This window comes from Dipodomys spectabilis, unplaced genomic scaffold (genome assembly GCF_019054845.1).
Source record: "Dipodomys spectabilis isolate Male_0828 unplaced genomic scaffold, ASM1905484v1 ptg000018l, whole genome shotgun sequence".
NCBI classification, from domain to species: Eukaryota; Metazoa; Chordata; class Mammalia; order Rodentia; family Heteromyidae; genus Dipodomys; species Dipodomys spectabilis.
Window position 1 is genome coordinate 12,188,639 of NW_024870695.1, and position 9,073 is coordinate 12,197,711.

Genomic DNA, 9,073 nt, shown 5'->3' on the forward strand with positions numbered 1-9,073 from the left:
AAAATGAGAATAAGTGATATCCATATGTGGAAGAAAGAAATTGAACCTTTATTGCATACTAAATACAAAAATCAACTCAAAATGGATTAAACAGTTAAACACAAAACCTAAAAAAATGGTGAAGCTATTATAAGAAAATATAGAGCAAAACTTGATATTGGTCTGTACAAATGTTTTTTTGACCCCCAAAAAGCAAGGAAGAAAAAAATGGGTCTATGTAAACTTGAAAAAGGGTTTTTTCACAGCCAAGTATTTAAAAAGTCAGAGATACCCCACATATTAGGAGAACATTTGTAAACTGTAAATCTGATTACGGTTTAATCTCCAAAATATATAAAGAATTCTAACATCCCAATAACAAGAAAATAACCTGATTTAAAGGACAATTCTTAAAAGAAGACATTCAAAGAACCAAAACGTATTTGAAAAAAATTATCCAACATCACGCTAACCACCAAGGGAAAGAATGGGAGAGACATTGTCCTAAGTATATAAAATTTTAATTAGAAGGAAGAAATAAGTTCAAGAGGTCTATTGTACAATTAGGTGACTATCATTAGTAACAATGTATTTAATGCTTGAAAATTGCAAAGAATAGATTTTAAATGTCCTAACTGCAAAACTATGTGAGGTAATAGGAATGTTAATCACCCTTATTTAGGCATTCCAGAATGTTATACGTATCAAAACATCATATTCTACACCACAAATATGGGGCTATCATTTCTATAATATTTAATAGAATTTTTGATAAGATATATCTAGCTAGCCTTCCTTATGACTTTCACCTAAGCTAAATAAACCACTTGAAGTAAACATACATCCAATAAATTCCTTCCAGATTTGCTTCAAATTTTGCAGGGTCAGGAAAGAGGCTAATGTCTTTCCAAACTCCCACAAAACATAACAACAATTAGGGGAGGTGTGTTCTCAATTATCCAAAGGAAAAAGAGGAGACAACTATCCCCATCAGACGCGTCAACAAACGTGTTGCATGTGTCAGCCAAAATGGTAGTTAAACTTCCCTTCGGAAATGGTGGCAAAAGGAGACAAAAAACAATCATCACTAACAAAATAAACGCAAAAGCCTCATGACCAGCGGACTCCAGGTCAAGTCATGATTACAGTTTCTCTTCTCAACCAATCCCAAAAGAATTGTGAGAATAAAAGCAGAAAGAGCCTCGGAAACTTCAAAACCCACCTTAGCTTAATAGCCCCAAAACCACAAGGCCTGATTTTTTTTTTTTTTTTAATTCTGTAATGGCCTGATGAGCTTTATCTCCTTAGGGAGGAAATGCAGAATGACTCATTGGCAATTTTAAAATGTAATGGTGAACCTGACACTGCTCCACCCAGACCCATTTCTCAGATAACCACCAACCCCAGGGCAACTGCCCTCCTCCTGAAAGGAGCCCAACGAAGCTAGATACTAATTAGGAAAAAAAAAAATCGTGCAATTACACTAACTTGCTGAGGCGGGCAAGCCATGTTTTACTCTAAGTAGGCAGAACTCCCCTATAGAACACCCTTGGCAATGGTATATAAAAAGGCGAACAACATCGTGGAGGGGAGAAGACGATCCATTCTGGCTTCCACCAATACAGATCTGTGACTCGCTTGCCCTGCAATCATCATGTCTCTGCGACTTTCCAGTGGATCCCGGAGATCCTATCCCCGGCCCAGCACAGGGTCACTCAGGCTCTCTGGGGGAGCAGGCAGCTTTGGAGCTGGAAATGCCTGCGGCATCCCAGGCATTGGAAGCAGTTTCTCTTGTGCCTTTGGTGGCAGTTCCTCAGGGGCCAATGCAGGGACAGGCAACCCTTGCGCCGGTTTTACCCTGAACGAGGGAGGCCTCCTCTCTGGCAATGAGAAGGTGACCATGCAGAACCTCAACGATCGCCTGGCCTCCTACCTGGATAACGTGCAAGCCCTGCAGGAAGCCAATGCCGACCTGGAGCAGAAGATCAAGGGCTGGTATGAGAAATTTGGACCCGGCTCTTGCAGGGGTCTTGACCATGACTACAGTAGATATTTTCCTATCATCGATGATCTTAAAAACCAGGTAAGAAATAACATTTGGCCATCACATGGATTTGCATATGTTTTTAGGTCTGGATTTCATGTCACTAGAATTCTAGAGACACGTTTCCATCCTATTTGTGATTATTTCTTACAGGGAATTTTAATTCAGCATTGGAAGTTAGTGCTAAGTAGATTCAGTTGACTAGCCTCCTGATAAAAATGTCACTAATAACTGAGTTGATTTTCATTATTTCCATTTGCTAGTGCGGAGGAGGGGTGGAGTTTAACTCATTGTGATAAATTGCCACTGAAAACTCAAACCCTGGCTGGGAATGTGGCTTAGTGGTAGAGTGCTTTCCTAGCATGCATGAAACCCTGGGTTCCATTTCTCAGTACCACATAAACAGAAAAAGCCCGAAGTGGTGCTGTGGCTCAAGTGGTAGAGTACTAGGCTTGAGCAAAAGAAGTTCAGGGACAGTGCCCAGGCCCTGAGTTCAAACTCCAAGGCAGGCAAAAAAAAAAAAATCCTACTCCTGCCAGGGATCAGTGGCTCACATCTATCATCCTAGATACTCAGGAGGCTGATATCTGAGGATCACTGTTAGAAGTCAGCTCAGGAAGAAAAGTCTACAAGTCTCTTATCTCCAATTAACCACCAAAAAGCTGGAAGTGGAACTGTGGCTCAAGTGATAGAGTGCTAGCCTTGAGCAAAAACGTTCAGGGACAGACAGCATCCAGGCCCTGAATTCAAGTCCTAGGACTAGAACAAAATAAATTTTAAAAATAAAACTCAAACTCCCTATTTTTAGATCATCGCTTCCACCACCAGCAATGCTAATGCTGTTCTACAGATCGATAATGCCAGGCTGACAGCTGATGATTTCAGACTCAAGTAAGTGGACTTGCAGAGCCAAAACAGCTCGTGGTCATTAATGAAATGACTCGTTTCCTTTTTAATGTCACCATTAAATGTTACTCACTCTTATTCCAAAAACTGCAAAGTTCTAGACTTTAACATGGAAGCTTATTATAATAATATAATAAGATTAGAACAATATTCTTATTTAAAATATAAATTTAAAATTACTAGAAACTTACTACTTTTCTATATTTTGGCTAGTTTTAATGAATTCCCATATAGCTATTGTTTTATATAACCTATTTCTTTTTCTGTCCAATACCCAGGGATTCAAGAATAATAATTATATACAATAAATTTTGAAAATGTTTCTTGTGGTCAAAGTTGCTACTTCAAAAATACCAGAGACAGCTTGGCACTGGTAGCTCACACTGTACTCCTAGCTATTCAGGAGCTGAGATGTGACTATCACAGTTTAGATCTAGCCCAGGCAGAAAAATCCATGAGACTCTAAACTCCAATGAACCAGCAAAAAAAAATAAAAGCCAGAAGTGGAGGTGTGGCTCAAGTGGTAGAGCACCAGCCTTGAGGAAAAAAGCTAAGTGAGAGATCCAGATCCTGAGTTCAAGCCTCAGTACCGGTACACACACACACACACACACACACACACCACACACACACACACCACACACACACACACACACACACACACACACACACAAACACACACACACAGTTTTAGCATTATAATTGATTGGTAACGATCTCAAACCATGTGACAAATTGGAAAAAAATTTACTTTTCAAGGTATGAAAATGAGCTGGCTCTTCATCAGAGTGTAGAGGCTGATGTCAATGGGCTACGCAGAGTTCTGGATGAAATCACCCTGTGCAGGACTGACCTGGAGATTCAGTACGAGACCCTGAGTGAGGAACTGACTTACCTCAAGAAGAACCACAAAGAGGTAAGAGTTGCCTGCCCTCCACTGTACTCTCCCTCTGTGCATACTGCCCACCCAACAGGAGACAGTGTACTAAACCTCTTAAATAAGAAGTCAGTCTAAAGCCCCATTGTGATCTGTCAAAGGCAGAAGGGCTGACTTGTCTTTGTGTTGAATTCCCTGTACCAGTTCACCCTTGTTCTCTCATCTAGTTTCCCATGAGAAGATAAAAGAATCTTGCTTTCCAACATAACCAGTGTTATAAGATCAGTATTTGGCTATGTAATTATAGCTGAGTTAAAATAGTCTACTTAGCAGATTACATCTAATTGGATTAAATGAATATACTTTAAGGGGATCCTTAAAAAAACAAAACTATGTAACAGTTACACACTTTAAGTACATATACTTATCATAAAGACATATCTTAATAAATATGGCTAGAAAAATGAAACAGCAATTAAATTTTTACTCTATAATTTTTTATACTTCCAAGCACATACTACATTTCAAAGGGGTCACTCTGGGAAGCTAGATTGAAAATCAGATCATGCAACCATTTCATCTTTGGGATTCTGTTTTAGACCTACTTTTTTCTTTAAAAAGAAAAAGAAAAGAAGGAAGGAAGGAAGGAATATCTTTATACTTTTAAATAAATTTAATATTGTTAAATAGCAAAGAGACTTCCAAAGTTAAGTAAACTGCTTAAAGCAGATTAGTCATGTTGAGAATGATACTTGGTTAGTCACGAGGCTGTCTTGCAAATAAAATCACTTGAATCATTTGACCTTACAAATTCAAGTATGGGTGCAGTCCATGGAAATCATTTAATACATTTTTGATGAATTGTAAGCAAGTAATCGTTTTAATTCTTCTCTTGCAATGACCTTTTTCTCTTTTTTTCTGCTTGAACTGAGGGAAATTTTACTAACTGCTCAGGAATAAAAGCCATAGTGAGCCATTGATGCACAGAATCCACCACAGAGGAAAGGACATTGAAACAGTGTGAGACATAGAAGAAAGAAAGCCTCATCACAGAGTAATCCAGAGTTGGAAGGAGAGTTTCTGCAGCAGACACATATACTGAGCTATGTCATTTCAATGCACAGACTTAAAAGCCAGCTATGGTAGTGCACACCTGTAATACCAAGACTTGGGAGGTAGAGGCAGAAAGAACAGTTCAAAGCCAGCCTGGGCTACACCGAGAGACTGTCTAAAAAAAAAAACAAATTTAATTTACACAGACTCCTCAAGGAATGCCCACTCTCCACAATCTTAAAAACAACTCACATTGCATATGCATCCCAACTGCACACAATTCAGACATAATAAAGTGTAGATGTGGACTCCAGCTTCCATGATGAAAGTAATTATAATAACCTGCATGTGTTTACCATTAATATTCCAGGCAACGTGACTAAGTCTTATGATTATTACTTATTTTGCTTCTTTTTAAACAACCGAAAGAATGTGGATTTTTACATACTCTCAATTTTCAGATAAGTAAATCCAGACTTAAGTAGGTCAACCAACATTCCCCAATTCACACCACCACTAGAGGACAAAGCCAGAATTCACAAAGAGATTTATCTGACTCCAAAGTCCAACAGATCAATAGAATGTCACTGTGTGAGCATCACAGGCAGCCGGCTTCTTTCTTCCCTAGGGGAACTTAATGATTGAATGATTGATTATCATTTCAATTGTTCAGAATTATTCAAACTCTGATCATGTTCCTTATGTCTGTTTCTGGGATGCACCCAAGTTGAGAGCTCATGGAAGGTGAACTTTAGTGACATGAAGCCCATTACAAGGATGCCTATTTATGTCACAAGTAGCTAAAGAGTTCAGAGGACAATTTAAAGACTTTCATACGGAAAAAGGAATTTTTTAAGACTTTTTTTTAAAGATTTTCATTGGAAAAGGAATGAAGACTTATTCTGGGTAACAAAGCTAACACTGATGAGTTGGGGTTACAAGACTAAAAGCCCAGTTCACCATAAGGAAAAGCTCTGGAACAATTCATACTCTTATTCCAAGTCAACCACAGTGGTGCATTCCTGTAATCCCTGTACTAGGAAGACTGGGTGGGAGGACTGGGCTATACACTGTGATCTTGATTCAACACAAACAAACAGAAGCCCAAGAAATCATCCAGAATGCAACAGGGCTACCCCATGAAATGGTGATGTGTTCACCATCTTTTCAAGGCAAATTGAATGGGCACATGGAGGGAAGAGGTCATTGCACACAGCCTGGGAATTCAAAAAACCAAAAACAGACATTTCAGAGCTCTTCCAAAGCTAAGCTTCTAGAACTTTCCAGGGATGCCTGCATGGCTGAGCTGAACCCTTCTCTGCCTACAGGAAATGCAAGTGCTGCAGTGCGCGGCGGGAGGCAACGTGAACGTGGAGATGAACGCGGCGCCCGGGGTGGACCTCACCGTGCTGCTCAACAACATGCGGGCCGAGTACGAGGCCCTGGCCGAGCAGAACCGCAGGGATGCCGAGGCCTGGTTCAACGAAAAGGTATCTGCCGGCCTGTCACCGGCCGCCCCGTGCGCTCTGAGGATGCTCAGGGCCCTAACCTGTGCTCCCTGACTTTCCTCGTTTCAGAGCGCCTCGCTGCAGCAGCAGATCTCCGAGGACGTCGGCGCCACCACCTCTGCCCGGAACGAGCTGACCGAGATGAAGCGCACCATGCAAACCCTGGAGATTGAGCTCCAATCCCTGTTAGCCACGGTATGGAAGCATTATGCTCCCAGCTCCTAGGTGCTTGCTGAATATGTGCCATGAGTTTTTAATGCCCCTAACAGTGATGAAAAGATATGCACATAGGTGTGTGTGTGTGTGTGTGTGCATGCTGAACCTGGGGCTTGAACTCAGGGCTTGATTGCTGTGCCCTAGCTTTTTGGCTCAAGAATGGTGTTCTTTCACTTGAGCCACAGCTCTGCTTTTGGCTTTTTGCTGGTTAATTGGTGGTAAGGGTCTCAAGGACATTCCTGTCCTTTAACCAGGAGCCTCAGATCACAGCCTCCAAGGAGCTAGGGTTAGAGGTGGGAGCCACTAGCAATGACATAGATTTTTATAGCAGACCTGAAATAATAGGAAACAATGGGATCATGAATCAGCTAAAACAGCAACCCCAAAGCCACTAGGTCTATTCTACCATAAAGAAAGATTTGCCTATTTATTTACAAAGCAGCAGTCATCTTAACAATGAGTTGATGGGAAATCTGAAATAACTATAGTTCAAGCTACTAAGAAGAGGAAATCATATATCATATATCAAAGACCTATCTGCCTGTCAGTATCTATCTGCCTCAGGTTCCCTGTTCTGTTCCCTGACAGAAACAATCCCTGGAGTGCTCCCTGACAGAGACAGAGGGCAACTACTGCACTCAGCTGGCCCAGATCCAGGCTCAGATCGGGGCCCTAGAGGAGCAGCTGCACCAGGTCAGGACTGAGACCGAGGGCCAGAAGCTGGAGCATGAGCAACTGCTGGATATCAAGGTCCACCTGGAGAAGGAGATCGAGACCTACTGCCTCCTGATAGGAGGAGATGAGGGGTAGGTAAAGTAATTTACATGGAAGATTCCAATCTGGAGCCCTTCCTTATGGATAACAACCAATCACAGAGGAAAATATCCAAAAGTTTCAAAATGCATCTATACTGAACATGTATAGATTTCCTATTTCATTATTCCCTAAAGAGTACCTTATCACAACCTGTGTCAGAGGATGTACATTGTATTGATATTTTATAAGTAACCTAGAGATGATTATTATACAGCATACAGAAGATGTTATGTGGAAATATCATACCATTTTGTAAGAGACTTGCACTGGGATTTCTGTATCCACTGGGGTCATGGAACCAACCCTCCACTGACACTGAATCATGATTATCCTGAAACTGGCTTGAAACTTAGATCTGGGAAGTGACTAAGAACTAATGTTCTCACAACCATGAATGCTGAATGTTAATAATACCATTTAGCCAGCTATGAATTAGCAATACTTCACAAGATCAAATGCAACAAGCCCTCTGCTTAAGGTATGAAAATTAAAAATATACCATTCTCTTGAGGTTGAGACAAGGTCTCCTGTCTGAATTCAAACTCCAAATCCTCCAGCCTCAGCCTCCCAAGGGCCGGGATTACAGACATATACTACACTTGCTTGGCTAAAAGTACCACTTCTTAATGAGAAAACAGCAGTTTCAACTGTGCAACCGATTGGATATGTTCTCACCAAAGAGCTAAAGAAAGCTTAATAGAGGATCTAGAACTGAAGGCATTCTCTTGAAATCATTCTTATTTGTGATGTCTTTGCAGGGCTTGCAAGTCTTCAGGTTACAAGTCTAAAGATTATGGAGCTGGAAATGTGGGAACTCAAATCAAAGGTAATGAAAGTCCGTTGTTATGCTATACCTCCTTTCCAATGAAGACTGCTTTTTTATATTACCTGAGATTGGTAAGGCTAGATGTAATCAAGATTTATAGTAGACACCAGTGTGTATGTGTACTAGATGTCTAACTTAGTAATGTATTTTAATTTTAAACAAAGTCATACGTTACTATGATTTTAAAGTAACCAAACTTCACCCAAAAATGTATTATTCTTAAGTATGCATGCTTTCTACTTAGCCCATTCTGTATATAAAATCTTATTATTCTGTTAATTGATATAATTTCTTATTTATCTTTTTTTAACCGTAAAAATCTCCTTTAAATTTTAATTTTTCAGATTCAGCCAAACCCATAGTAGTTAAGAAAGTTCTTGAGGAGGTAGACCAGCGAAGCAAGATCCTTACCACCAGGCTCCACTCTCTGGAAGAGAAATCTCAAAGCAATTAACAGAGAACAGCCAAACTCCTTCCAAGAAAAGGCATTAACTGAGTCTGGGAATATGAGCAAGTCTAAGTAAAATGTCTGTCCTATGGTCTTTCTGTTCTTTTCTCTTTCTGGACAATCAAAAGTAGATCTGCCCCTTCATCTGAAAGAATGTCATGTGCAAATATGATTCACTTGGTTACTCTACAGCTATCTATAATCAATACTTTGTACTCAATAAACCTTCTCCCTTGAGCAAATCATCACCAGTGATTGTCTTATCTTTAAAATATTTATATCTGGTACAGATAGATGGGTATCTAACAGTTTCTCATTTGTGGGAAAACTTTCACATAATATCTAACAGATTTTTCCCCTAGATTTTTATGAGGCTTTCCAGATAAATCCGACTAAATCA

General features: G+C 40.1%; 1 protein-coding gene across 1 annotated transcript; it reads left to right on the forward strand.

Moving 5' to 3' along the window:
• Positions 1–1,633: 1,633 nt before the first annotated feature.
• Positions 1,634–8,755, forward strand: Krt25 (keratin 25). Its single transcript, XM_042673882.1, has 8 exons — positions 1,634–2,062; positions 2,832–2,914; positions 3,689–3,845; positions 6,188–6,349; positions 6,437–6,562; positions 7,172–7,389; positions 8,158–8,225; positions 8,570–8,755. The coding sequence occupies exons 1-8, from the start codon at positions 1,634–1,636 to the stop codon at positions 8,677–8,679; spliced, it is 1,353 nt and encodes a 450-aa protein (XP_042529816.1). The 3' UTR covers positions 8,680–8,755.
• The last annotated feature ends 318 nt before the right edge of the window (positions 8,756–9,073 follow it).